Source organism: Panicum hallii, chromosome 6, assembly GCF_002211085.1.
Source record: "Panicum hallii strain FIL2 chromosome 6, PHallii_v3.1, whole genome shotgun sequence".
NCBI classification, from domain to species: Eukaryota; Viridiplantae; Streptophyta; class Magnoliopsida; order Poales; family Poaceae; genus Panicum; species Panicum hallii.
In genome coordinates this window covers 14234259-14248443 of record NC_038047.1, presented here as the reverse complement: position 1 = coordinate 14248443, position 14185 = coordinate 14234259, and the positions used below count along the sequence as shown (strand labels likewise).

The 14185-nt window shown below is 37.5% G+C and overlaps 1 protein-coding gene across 1 annotated transcript; it reads left to right on the top strand.

Annotated features, from left to right (window-relative positions):
- Window positions 1–1583: 1583 nt before the first annotated feature.
- On the top strand, window positions 1584–14003 carry LOC112898142 (formin-like protein 6). The gene is made up of 19 exons (XM_025966528.1): window positions 1584–1656; window positions 3138–3838; window positions 4012–4233; window positions 4309–5095; window positions 5629–6403; window positions 6489–6615; window positions 7578–7649; window positions 7974–8072; window positions 8162–8203; window positions 8382–8462; window positions 8554–8604; window positions 8680–8761; window positions 9546–9640; window positions 10312–10383; window positions 10482–10598; window positions 11128–11196; window positions 12809–12875; window positions 12984–13574; window positions 13709–14003. Exons 1-18 carry the CDS (start codon window positions 1584–1586, stop codon window positions 13397–13399), a joined length of 3948 nt encoding a protein of 1315 aa, XP_025822313.1. The 3' UTR covers window positions 13400–13574; window positions 13709–14003.
- The last annotated feature ends 182 nt before the right edge of the window (window positions 14004–14185 follow it).

Below are 14185 nucleotides of genomic sequence, written 5' to 3'. Positions count from 1 at the left end.
CAGGGAGCGGGGCTTCACACGTGGGTAGAGTGCAGCTCGGTCACCATAACATGCCTCCCTGAACCCTCAATGACAAGCTGCCACGTGGAATCACACAGGAAAAAAGGTAAACACGAAAAGGACATATGTGTCACCTTGCTGGGATCCTGCCACTTCCGGGCGCGACTAGGCTCACGAGGCGATTAAATGCTATCTTGACCAATCTAGCTCACTTCAAAAAATCAAACGCTCCACCCTAAAAGCTATTAAAAATAACACCGGTAGAAAAAATCTTTCTCTCTCCGCCTTTCTCACACCAAAAACCATCACGATGGCTATATATTGCCCAGGTAATGAATTCCTACCCATCATCCATCTATATGTTGAGGTAACAGAAATTCAGACCAAATAATATTTCGGCTCAAGAGAGGTAATGCGCAGTCCAACTAGAGAAGGAAAGTGGGTTGAATTGATGCGTTTTCAATTTTTTCTTTTCTTTTCTTGTCTTTTCTTCTTATTTTTCTTTTATTCTTTATAGTGATTTTTCCATTTTCTTTCTCCCTATTCTATTTTAATTTTTCTTTAATTTTTCATTAATTCTAAATTTTCTTTTTCCCCTTTAATTTTTTCTCTTTTTCTTTTGTTCTTGAAGTTTCTATTATATTTTTGGTAATACTAACTTTTATTTTATTCTTTATCTTTCTTATTTTCTAAAATTATTTTTCTTTTTTATACTAATTTTTTTCGACATCCATGTATATTTGTTCACGCGTAAGAATATTTTATTCGTGATGCGATTCTTTATGTAGAATTAACTGGTTTGTCATGTAGTGCTATTTTGTTCGTATTTGTGGATTAATATGTTCGTGATGTTAAAAATTATTTGTAATTTGACTGTAAGAACAATTTGTTTGCAGTTTATTCGTGTGTTGGGCCATTATGTTGAATCTGAAAACTAGTTTGTTTACGTTGTTAAATTATTTGTTCATACAACTTAATATTTTGTTCATATAGAACAATCACTTGTTCTTGTTGTTGAGTATCTATATTCAGTAGTAACACAAAAAATTATTCGAAAAAAATATCATCCAAACATAGTCAAGTGTGGTCTTATTTTGAAGATCTTGGCATAAAAAATTTAATAGTGCAATCAAAATTTAATTTAGACTTTTTTTAAAGTTATGATTTTTTAGTTTCATGTTTGCATGCATGTGGGAGTGATGTCATCAATTTTATTTGTTCTTGCATGCATGCATGTGATGGGCTAAAACGTAGACCACATGCATGCTTCAGGTGATGGTTGCGAATGCATCACCTGAAACAATTCATAACCGCACCCAAAAGCCAGGGGTCGCCGGGAAGAAGATAGAGGGAGCCCAGAAGAAGGCTGCAAACCCTAGCACCGGAGCCAAGCAACGACGCGCGCCAGGCGGCCAGGCCCCACGCCGCGCACATGCGCGCGCCTGCATTCGCGATTCCTTTCCCATCACGCAGCGGCACCCCCTCGCGCATTGTACTAGGAGGGGGGATCCATGGCGCTAGCAGCGCGATGGGGCTCTTGGTGGTAGGGCTCCTCCACGGATGGTGGATCCGGGGCCCGCGGCATGGCGCTCTTCCGCAAGTTCTTCTACCGCAAGCCTCCCGACGGGCTGCTCGAGATCACTGAGCGCGTATACGGTGCGTTTGCCCCTTGTCCTATCATCCCCACTCGCATGGTCAATGCCAGCATCCATTTCCCAAGGAAACGCTCTATGCATGGTTCTCTGGTTTGCGTTTCCATTTTCGAATGCTGTTGTGAATATATCTGGGGTGATGCAACAATTACTTGAAATGTTTCAGTGGTTTGTTTTGTTTCTCTTTCCATATCTTCCTTGATTTGTCGTGCGCAATTCATCTTCACTTGTTGTGGTGAGAGGCTGTTTTGGGATCAGACTGTGGAAATTTTAGTTGCCATCTAGCTTTAGCAACTCTACTTCAGCGGCCGTGCTATTATATTTGTGTTTTCAATTTTTTTATTTGTCATAGACCATAGTTTTCTTAATTTTTTCTTGTAACCAGGACTGTAGGAGATAGTGTAGACTAGTGAAACAATAACATAAGTCCATCTTGTGAAACTTCTGGAAATGAAGTTTGAACCGACAAGCCCAGATAATTTAATATGAAATAGTAGTGTATGATTTGAAATACAAACTAGTTAATCGAATTAAGAACCATCACTCAGTTGTCACAAATAGCACACTAAAAAACAATCAGAATCACACACAAAAGGAAACACACAAAAGGAAAAGAATTCGAGAAAGCAACAACAAATTTAATGCTTTTCACATTGGAAGTACTAGAATAGAACATGGGTTCGGGCAGCTTATTTTAACAATAAGAAAAATGCTGTTATGACCAATTTTATATGGCTTAATAGCTATCCCTTTTAATGTTAAAACATGCTTCTTGTGACTACCAAAGCTTCGGTGTAAAAAGAAAAAAGGATAGATGTCCAGTTCTAGTTGCTATACTGCTATATTGTTTTCTAAATGAAATTTCAGTTATCTTGTTTGGTTATCTTCTTGTATTACTTTTTTTGTATTTTTTCATTGTAAAAAGGAAAAATTGATAGAAGTGACAAGTGAGGTTGGTTTATTTATTTTTTTATTCTACTTTTTTCATATTTTCTCACTTGCAGGTTTAAGTATTTTAAACTTAGTAATGGCTTGTGATACATGCACTTTGCTTTTTTTTTAAGTTTAATTTGCCATGCATACTATGTAACACCTAGATTATGGTTATGTTGTTCTCCACTGATGATGGAATATATATATATATATATATATATATATTGTTTTATGAATGTTGTTGTTTCTAATTTCCTGTGAAGATTAATGGGAGAAATGCAAACTATTCATACTTGTAGATTAACCACCTTAGCCTTCCAAACTGCCTTGAGGTTTGTGCAGATGATGCTACAAGTTGATTGTATTTGAATTTTGGAAGTATTCATCATTCTCAAGGCACACTTTGTTGATAGTGATAGTAAATGTACCCACATATACAAGTGTAAAAGCCGTAGGATTTAATATAATCACTTCTCATTTTTTTAATTGGTTTGCTGAAGTGTTATTGGCTTTCTGCTAAAATATTTATTATTCCTATGTTGTTCACTGTAGTGTTTGATTCTTGCTTCACAACTGATGTCTTCGATGATGAGAAGTATCGATATTATATTACTGACATTGTTACGCAACTTCGGAGCCACTTCGCTGATGCTTCATTTATGGTCTTCAACTTTCGGGATGGAGAAAGCCAAAGTTTATTGGCAAATATCTTATCAAGCTATGATATGGTAGTTATGGACTATCCCAGACAATATGAGGGGTGCCCACTCCTTACAATAGAAATGATTCATCATTACTTAAGGTCTGGGGAGAGTTGGCTCTCTTTGGGCCAGCAAAATGTCTTAATAATGCATTGTGAGCGTGGTGGCTGGGCTGTACTTGCATTCATGTTAGCAGGATTGCTGTTGTACAGAAAACAGTTCATTGGTGAGCAGAGGACGTTGGAGATGATTTACAGGCAAGCACCCCGTGAGCTGGTTCAGTTGCTCTCACCGTTAAATCCAATGCCTTCTCAGATAAGATACTTACATTATATATCTCGGAGGAACATGAGCTCAGAGTGGCCACCTCATGATCGGGCACTTACTTTAGACTGTGTGATACTAAGAAACATTCCAGGCTTTAATGCAGAAGGTGGATGTAGACCTATATTCCGTATTTATGGACAAGATCCTTTACTTGCTACAAGTAGCACCCCTAAGGTGCTCTTTGCAACACCAAAAAGGAGTAAATACGTTCGGCTTTACAAGAAGGTTAGTTTTTTAAATTTTTTACCATTTTCTTATTCCAGAACTGGAAAATCCAACGTTTTATGTCTAGCATGCAGAATGAGAACACATATATGATGACATTGTTTAAATTTTCTCATTTGGCATGCCATTGCCTTCTGACTAATACTCATTGAAGTTTCCTTTATGTTACCCAGGCAGATTGCGAACTGATTAAGATTGACATCCACTGTCATATTCAAGGTGATGTTGTCCTTGAATGCATTAGCATTGATGCTGATCAAGAACGAGAAGAGATGATGTTCCGAGTCATGTTCAATACAGCCTTCATTAGATCTAACATTTTAATGTTAAACCGTGATGAAATTGATATGATGTGGGATACCAAAGATCGATTCCCAAATGAATTCAGGGCTGAGGTATGTATTTGTTGCCACGATCTTTTTCCCTAGAAACTATGCAAAAATTGCTAATTTGTTTTGTCCTCTTGTTAGGTTCTTTTTTCGGAAATGGACACCACAAATCAGTTCGATCCCATGGAGGTGTCAGGTATAGGAGAAAAGGAGGGTTTACCGATTGAAGCATTTGCAAAGGTTCAAGAGATGTTCAGCAATGTTGATTGGCTAGATCCGACAGGGGATGCTGCAATCCAACTTTTCCAGCGACTTACTTCATCAGAAAATATACAGTTGAGGCAAGGATTCTTGTCTCCAAGTAAGAAAGAAGCAGAGTCATTAGAGCTTTGTTCAATATCTCCAACCAACCAGCATTTTGACAATCATCGACAAGAACAAAGCAACGTTTTACACCCCACATTTTATATGAACAAACAGGAAAGTATTGGTGGTCGAAGATTGACCCTGTTGGAGCCTTCCACTAATTCTGAAGTCAAAACTGGGATTTCTGTCGTCCAAGAAAATTTAGGCTCTCTGGTTCACAAGGTTGACAGTAATACCAAACAGTCAACTTCACTGGAAAAGGCTATCCCGTCGACCATGAAATCTATCCTGGTTCTTAAGGATCAAAATGCTAAGTTTGATGAGCAACATGGTTCAGACCAACGCTCTTCGCCCACTACAACTATGTCACATCAATTTCCAGTTTCTAGTTCGTGCTCTGCTCTTTCTGGTAACTCCAGTCCTAGATCACTTTCAGCTTGCCCAAGATTTCATAGCGCCCCTTCAGACCTTGGAATTACAGCTCTATTGGAGGACCATGCTGAACACTCGGAGAGTTTTAGTTCAACCATAACCTCGATCACAGTATCAAATGTCTCAACTGGTATAGTCAAAATTACATCAAAACTACCATCAGGGCAACATTCAGCAACAACAGGTGTAGCTTAATTGATATTCTTTTGTACGGTATGCATATCCTCATGTTACCATAATATTTATTTATACTTTAACCTTCGATAATGTGATAGGTACTCCTATTATGCCACCAGCACCCCCTCCACCAACACCACCATCTTTGCTAGTATCAGATGCTATTATGATGTCAGAATCAAAAGACTCATCTCAACCTGCTCTCAATCATTCAGGTTAAGTCATGTTGCATATTAAGACTATATTTTTTCTTGTAATTGATTTTTTATAATTTAAATTCTTTCTTTGCCGTAGGCCTTCCATCTTATCCAGAGAGACAATCTATGTTTCAATCACTTGCAACTAGTACTCTGCCCACGAATCATCAGAAATCTTCAACTAGCATCGCAATTGAATCGCTGCCAACTTCTCCTGCGCCACCACCACTCCCACTGCCCATGTCATTATCAACTTCCAGTTCTTCTAGTATTTACCATCTGCCTTCAGATTCTATGCCTGTCCCTCCAACTTCATTCAGACCTCTAGTGCCAGCTGCACCGCAACCACCACCATCACCATTGCCACTCCCGCGTCCAGCCTCGCCTAGGTTTTCTCCCTTTAGGTCTCATGCACCATTGCCACCGCCACCACCTCCAGCACCTGCTTCTAGTTCCTCCCCTCTTAATCTGACTGGGCCACCTCCATTCCCACCTCCCCCACCTTCACCTAGGTGTTCTCCTAGCAGACCTCCTGCACCGCCACCACCTCCACTGCATACTTCTTCATCTACCATTAGACCTGCAGCTCAACCTCCACCTCTATTTTCTTTTACTTCATCTCCTGTTAGGCCCACTGCACCACCTCCACCACCTGCCCCAACATCATTACCCATTAGAGCTTCAGCGCCACCTCCACCTCCACCACCTGGAACAACTTCCAGTCCCCCTCCTCCCCCACCACCATGCTATTCATCAAAACAATCACCCAACCCCATAGGCAACTCAATGCCATCACCTCCTATTCCACCACCACCCTCCCATGGAGGTCACAGTGGAGCTTCTAGCAACATTCCCCCGCCAGCACCTCCTGGTGGTAATGCTAAACTATTTGGTTCTCATGGGCGTGGACCAGCACCTCCTTCAGGTCCAATGTCAAAGAGCTTTCACTCTAGTCAGGCTATGTCCAGAAGGTCCAATTTAAAGCCACTTCATTGGGTGAAAGTAACAAGAGCAATGCAGGGTAGTTTGTGGGCAGAGTCACAAAAGCCAGATGAAACTTTAAAGTACCTCACTGGCATCTTGATTGAATTTGTTAGTGATTATATGAATTGCAATTTTCTAAGCTAATGTGTGTTTTTGGTGACACAGAGCCCCAATGTTTGACATGTTAGAATTGGAAAATCTTTTCTCAGCTATTCTGCCAAATTCAGATTCAAGGCGCTCAGATAAGTCAGGCAATCGTGCATCTGGGCCTAAATCAGAGAAAATTCATCTTGTAAGTTGTTTTACCTAGTCCTAGCATGTCTCTACACTCCATTTTCTCCAACCAGTGTGATGTCAACCAGATCTTCTTTTGTGTTGCACATTCCAATCCAATTTTTATGGTAACTACTAAAGACCGCTTCTTGCTATGTATTATTTAAACATGGGCATTAGTACTCCTTAGCACCTATTTCTTTTTGTTTCCTTGTATGATAGAACACCTTCCTTTTCCCTTGTTTCTGTTATCCTTTACGTGTGTTAGAGTTTGTGCCGATTACTTCTGCTTCTGGTATTACTTTGTACAAAGATGTTTCTGTTATTACTTTCCTTGTAGCATCGGCAACATGAACTCTTCTCAAGCATAATAGGTGAACAAGTGCAAAAATTATGCCATCATTTTTGAGGAAAACAATGCCGTGTTCACAACAATTGACAACAATGAAAGGCCTTTTAGTCGCAAGCAATTTGGTGTAGGCTAGAGATGGAACCTAATAAATAATAAATCTAGTTTTGGTGTAAATCCTTGTATATTGTCTCATGGGGTTATCATCATATATGGAAGCTAAGCGATTTTTTTAATTTTGCATTCTCGTCCACTCTTTAGGCTTTCTCCAATAAGCCATGATATTAGCTTATGCAACTTCTAGGACCTGTCTATAGTTGATCTATTTAGAGAACCTTAGGTTTTACCTTTGTAACTGGGACTTCGTAACATGGTGGCCTCAAAAGTACCAATTCAACATTTGTTCGGTTCATCTCTTAAAAGTGCTTGTATTAGATACACGTTTTTGGTTACATAAGATACTTATTAACAGTTTGTTGCGTGGCTGTCTTGTTCATGTTTTTCTTTTCTCTTTTGCCTATTTCACTTTGGTTGGTTGCTGTGTCATTGCTGGAATTTGTAGCGGCTATTTAATCTTTATGCCTTGCGTGTTCCTGCTTGCTTCTTCTCACCTCATGTGTGTTCTATTGCAGATTGATCTTCGCCGGGCTAACAATTGTGGAATCATGCTTACCAAAGTCAAAATGCCACTGCCTGACCTAATGGTAAAACAATAAGATAATATAAATATCTATCATCTTTTGAAACAATTTTTTTACTATGTTAATTTATTTTCTATGTAACTACTGAAAAATGCGTCTTATAGCTTGCTATGATTGTGGGTAAGTATGATAATAGTTAAACGCACTTTGTACTTGACATGACAAAGCTAGTAGGAATGGCTATTGTGTTGTGTCAATCATTATCGGCACCTAATTGAAATAATCTGGAAGGATTTAAAAAGTGCATGTCAATGGTGTTCCTTTGGCCACTCAGTTAGTTGCACATGTTTGTTAGTAACTCCAGCCTGTCTTTTGTTGTGAGCACAGAGTGCAATTCTGGCCTTGGATGATACTGTCCTCGATGCTGACCAAGTGGACAACCTTATTAAGTTCACTCCAACTAAAGATGAAATAGAACTTCTAAAGGTAATCAGGTCATTCAGGCTGTAGTCTAGCTTTAATTTAAAACTGTTATTATATGTTAAAACCAATAATCTTTGGGATATGATTATCAGGGTTACAAAGGAGATAAGCAAGTACTTGGAGAATGCGAACAGGTGACTTCTTTTCTATAGTTTGCTTTACAATCTGGTATTGAATGTACATGCCTGTATTCTGGGAAAGGCATCACATTGAAGTCAGTGTTCCTTGAAATCCATAATATGGTGATTCAAGACACAAACTTATGAATAGTGTGTTCATATGTCGATTCTGATGTACACCTTTCTGCTGCAGTTCTTCATGGAGCTTATGAAACTACCACGTGTAGAATCTAAGCTGAGAGTTTTCTCATTTAAGATTCAATTTCGTTCTCAGGTTTAGCAATTGACTCCTATTCTTGCTATCATGAATTATATTATTTTGCTTTGTGCTTGTGATATTTGATCTTTTTTCTAACTACTTTCAGGTTTCTGACCTTAAGCGAAATCTGAACATTGTTAATTGTTCTGCAGAAGAGGTAGGCACTTGATATTAACCAAAAATTTATTGAAATATTGATATTAATTTCTTGTGTTTGTCATGATGTCCTTAGATAAGGGGATCAGTCAAGTTGAAAAGGATTATGCAGACAATTCTTTCTCTAGGTAATGCATTGAACCAAGGCACTGCCAGAGGTAAGAAAAATTGTAAAATTGATACTTCTTGAGGAGTTTCATGAATACAGTTCCTCTTAGGAGACAAGGGACATCTATTGCGTCATCTTGTCTCCCATTTAGATTCGAGACATATAATAAGTAAAAAAGAGTTGCCTTTCAATCACATCCAAAATTGTAGTGTAGCAATACCATTCCAGTAAGTGGATGAAGGAATGTGATACATGATACTCTCATGTAAAAGTAAAATTCTATTCGTGATTTTTCAAGATATCTAGTTTATTTTTTCCCCTTGAGGGTAGGAGATAATTGGCTAGTGTCGTCATCTTAATGCTCATAGCCCACATGTCAATAGTTACTGATAACTAGGCATTAGCTAAGCATCATTACATCCTCATGTAAAAAGAATATTGGTGCTAACTGTCTAGGCTTTTACTTTGCGAGATGACTTTATACTTTATCATGTCCAATGAAGCTTAGTTGGACTTAAGGACTGCCACTGTAATTTGGATGGTTCAGATTTCAGAACATTGCAACTCAAATTACTATCCCTTCCCACCTGCCGTGAAGCCTAATTTGTAATTAATATTTCCATCTTAAATGGCTGTGCAACATCATATAGCCAGTTTTCTTTTGAAGGGATCAATATGTTTAGTTATTGCTTCATATATTTGTTGTGATGACAACATGTATTTACTTAAGTAAATTTGTTATAACGTAATTTTTTCCTTGTGCCATATCTTTAAATTGCTTTTTGTTCTTTATTCTTCATGAACGCACTACAGTCCCCTTTGTTTTATTGTAGGTTCTGCTGTTGGGTTTAGGTTGGATAGCTTGCTCAAACTAAGTGACACTCGTGCTCGTAACAACAAGATGACTTTAATGCACTATTTATCTAAGGTACCCCCATATTCAATATGCGTTTCCCTTTTTCAAACCCATGTTTCGTTGCACAACATCTATATTTATGAAATATCCAAAGACAGCTTAGGGTTTTCCTATCGTGTAATTCTAAGTACAGTCTATTATCTTGTAATCATCAAGGCTAGCTCACCATTCTTGCTTTACATGCAATTTTGACAAAGAAACTTTCTCAATTAATCCTAGACTTGCCTACAGTTATGTGGTTAGATTTTTTTTATTGGAAGGCACGAACAAGTAGGTAAGCATAAACAAATCTGGTTTCAGAGTGCCCACTTCTCAAATTTCAGATATTTTGTTTACATGGAGCATTTCCTAATTGCATTGTTGTCCTACCACTGCTGCAAATTATTAATCAAGGGTAATTTCTTATTTCTAGTGTTTCAATGCACTATGGGAACTGCATACCTTGTTTGTAGAAACATCAATATATGTTGGACCAATTTAGAAATGTAATTTTTAGCTAGACATGTGCTGTGTTGATGTCCTGCTTCGTGTTTCTATTTGCTATATTTATCTCTTGTGTGTGACTTTATGTTTAAGTAGAGTTGTTAGCTTTACAAGTTTTGTTCCATTTGCTTCTTAGAAATTTATATTCTAGTTCATATGCTTGAATTGTGTAGTTATCTATTTGAGTCATGTTGTCGCAGGTGCTTTCTGAGAAACTTCCGGAACTTCTAGATTTTCCAAAAGACCTGGCTAGCTTAGAGTTGGCAGCAAAGGTGCAAAATTAAATGTAGTTTTGGGCATCTGGTCATCTTGAATATTAATCATTAGTGATTTATACTCATTGTGGTCTTCGTGAACTGATATAATGCAGATACAGTTGAAGTCTTTAGCAGAGGAAATGCAGGCTGTAAATAAAGGACTCGAGAAAGTTGAGCAAGAGCTTACTACATCTGAAAATGATGGTCCTGTGTCAGAGATCTTTCGCAAGGTGATTACAACTGCTGCATCTTTATAGTCATTCTTTAGTTAACTGCAATTAACATGGCTGTAGTACTATATGCACATAAGTGCACATTTTAGTAAACCAGGCTAGACTGGTGGTGTGACTGGAAACCCATGAACGTAAGAAAATGGTAAAGTATTATTTTATTCCAAGCATGGAAAGGGATTGAACCCCACACCACAGAACACTGCTTCTTTCAAATTGCCCAACCAATTAGGCTAAGGATTTGCTTGTCCATAGTTTTCAACTTGTATATAAAGGAACTGATTCTTGTTGGTAATGCCATCACTCGTGACCATCTTTTTAGTTAATTTTATTACACAGCAATAAATAATATTTTATAGAACCAGTGCTTAGGACCAGGTAACCACACACACCTGGCCGATTTCAAGAACTATGTGTATGTGTAGATACCAGTCAGATCTTTTACATGAAATGCTATTTCTTGAATGTACTATCAGTTTACCAGCACCATAGTTACAGTCAAGTGGTAAACCCATCACCTTTTTGGCAGACACTAAAGGATTTTCTCATTGGCGCGGAAGCTGAAGTGAGGTCTTTGACGTCACTTTACTCTAATGTGGTATGTTTATCTCCCTATGATCAAATTTCGTTTGTGCCCTATATTGACCTTTGAGTATTATTTGTAGACTCTGCTTTTGCAAATAAAATGGAAGTGAACAAGGAATGTTGGAAGTACATAAATTACTAATTGGTGCAGGGAGTTGTTTGAATAAACGTGTAAATATGAAGGTTGAATCACGAAGAGTTCAATAACTCAAATTTGAAAGATAGGAAACATTTAAATTGTAGGAAATAATTTGAAATAAAATATTTATAGATTCTACTATAATTCTATAACATACTATATACTTGATAACATGATGAATTTGTCTCACTCACTGTCTGCAATCTTTCTATTTTTTTAAACATTTTTTGCCATCATATGACCATACTGTCAGGTTTCTCTCAATTTGATATTGTTTTCCTATCACATGTTTAGACATCATCTGTTTTTAGTTTACATTGTTCCTTCATTTATTCTTATATTACTGGCATATGCTACTTTTCATTTATCTTGAATATAATATTTTTCTTGATTTTTTCAATTCAATGTATGAATTTTTTGAAAAAAGTTGATTATTTTCTTTGCTCACAAATAAGATTGATTGCATAATTCTATATCTTAATTAAGGTACTAATTACCTATATTTGATTAGAATCAAACTTGTTAATTTGTAACCAGAAGCTTCTACCAAGCATTTTTATTACTTTATTTTACTATTTTTGCTCCATTTCCATATTTTGTTTCTATCTTTGCGAATCTTTTGTCATTTTATTATTATTGTTGCATTTCCCCCCGAATGTTTCAAAATTTGACCATAACTATTTTTTTAGGAAATCTTAAATAACCCACCTTCTAGTTTGGAGGATTGTCCAAAATGCACCTACAACCTATTTTTCTTCAGTAACCAACCCGCAGCTATTTGTTTCTATCAAATCCCCCCCCCCCCCCCCCCCCCGGGACAGTTGACTGCATGATTTAGTGCTTGTATGACTTCAAGAGTGGAATGGTGATATTGGAGGTCCATGTAATCCAATCTAATAATTCATGTAGTGTACTGCGTACTTGCACCTTTTGTGGATTCACCCTCTTCAAGCATGGAGAAATAGGGCGACAGCTTGATTAGATGGTCCTAAAGATGCTGTAAGCCATGCCTATGATACCTTGCCACACTGGAAACGGCACAAGCGCTGTAACATGCATAAAATAGCCTCTACATAGGGATGCAAGTTGTATATATTTTGGGTTATTGGATCAACCTAAAATGTTGATAAAATGATCTAGAATGGCATTCTACGTAAATAATTTGGGAGGAGAAATGAACTAGAGTGTCGTATCATCATAATTAATTAGCTGATCCAACAAACACTATTGGGTATCCACTTGCATCGTACCTCTACGGGTTATTTGACAACCAACTAAGAGCTGTGGATGCAAAACTGATAGGAAAGTTGCAAGTTTGCAATTGGTGGTTGTGGGCTCACTCACGTCTAGCTCCTTTTGAATTGCAAGCTTAGTTTTTTTATTTACAACGCCCTCTCCCAATGGTCATTAGTTTTGGTTGTTGGAATTGCTTATTCAGGTTGAAATTCAAATTTTATCCTAAGCCCTATTATTTGAACATCTGCAGGGTCGAAACGCAGATGCATTAGCGCTTTATTTTGGAGAAGATCCAGCGCGATGTCCATTTGAGCAAGGTGTACTTTTCCACCTATTGTCTAGGAAATATTTTTGGTTTATGTACAGATTGGAGACTGCTGTTCTTAGCATTTTTGATTCACAAATGTTTTTCTCTATTTTGACAGTAGTCACAACACTCCTAAACTTTATGAGATTGTTCACACGCTCCCATGAAGAGAACTGTAAGCAACTGGATCTTGAAAAGAAGAAAGCTCTGAAGGAAGCAGAAGAGAATAGTAAGCAACTGGACCTTGAAAAGAAGAAAGCTCAGAAGGAAGTAGAAACAGAGAAAACAAAAATTCTGAAGGAAGCAGAAGCGAATAGTAAGCAACTGGACCTTGAAAAGAAGAAAGCTCAGAAGGAAGTGGAAATAGATAAAACGAAAAACAAATCTGATAACGAGGAAGCATGTAAGAAAGAATCAGAAAATGATAAGGGTTCAAAAAAGGAATCAGCAAATGAGAAGGCTAAGCTAAACAATTCAATCAAAGAGATAGATATATCACTTCAATCTCCTGCACAAACTGCTATTGCCAAATGATGACAGTACTAGATGAACTAAGAACAGTAGCTTTTCTGACAATGGGGGAAAACTGGTTCTGCCTGCTTCCAATAGTGATCTCTCGCTCGCTCTCTGTTAGCAGAATCATGCAGGTTATTGTGGATCTGGCATTGAAGTAGAACTAGCTGCAACAAAGAAGCCACTAACTGCACTGGTAAGCATCTTAGCATTTTGTCGATCTACAGAAAAACTGTTTAATTCTTTATCAGTAAGGTACATTTCAGTTTTGGATTAGAGCTACTGTTCAGTTTATATATGATAATATTCATGCAGTTAATACTTTCTCAGGGGATTGTTGAAGAAACGACCCTGGCTACAAGGTGTACAGATCTGACATAATAATAGTTTCTCTTTTGGGTAATAGATTATCCTTAATATTTGTTATCTTATTGATTACATGTAGCTAATGTCTCGCATAATGTAAAAAATAAAATAGATCAATAGAATGACTGCTGATGTATGTCTAGGTAATTAGGCTTTTTTTAGCTGTTGTTGTAAAAATAAAGTTCCGTTTGTACGGAATTTTGTTTCTTAAGTCTGTTTTTGTTAGGCAAGTAGGGCCAACTGTTCACCCCTGCTTGGATGAATGTACATGTAAAACTTAAATTCTACAACTGTCCTTGTACAAATGGTGAACCCTGGATTCGGTTAAAGAATCTAGAATGTGTGGCCCATATAAAGAAGCACATTATACTATTTGCCTATTAAGATCAGGCGATCGTTAAGAGATTCTATCTTTCAGGTCCCTTCAGCCTCACTGTTCAA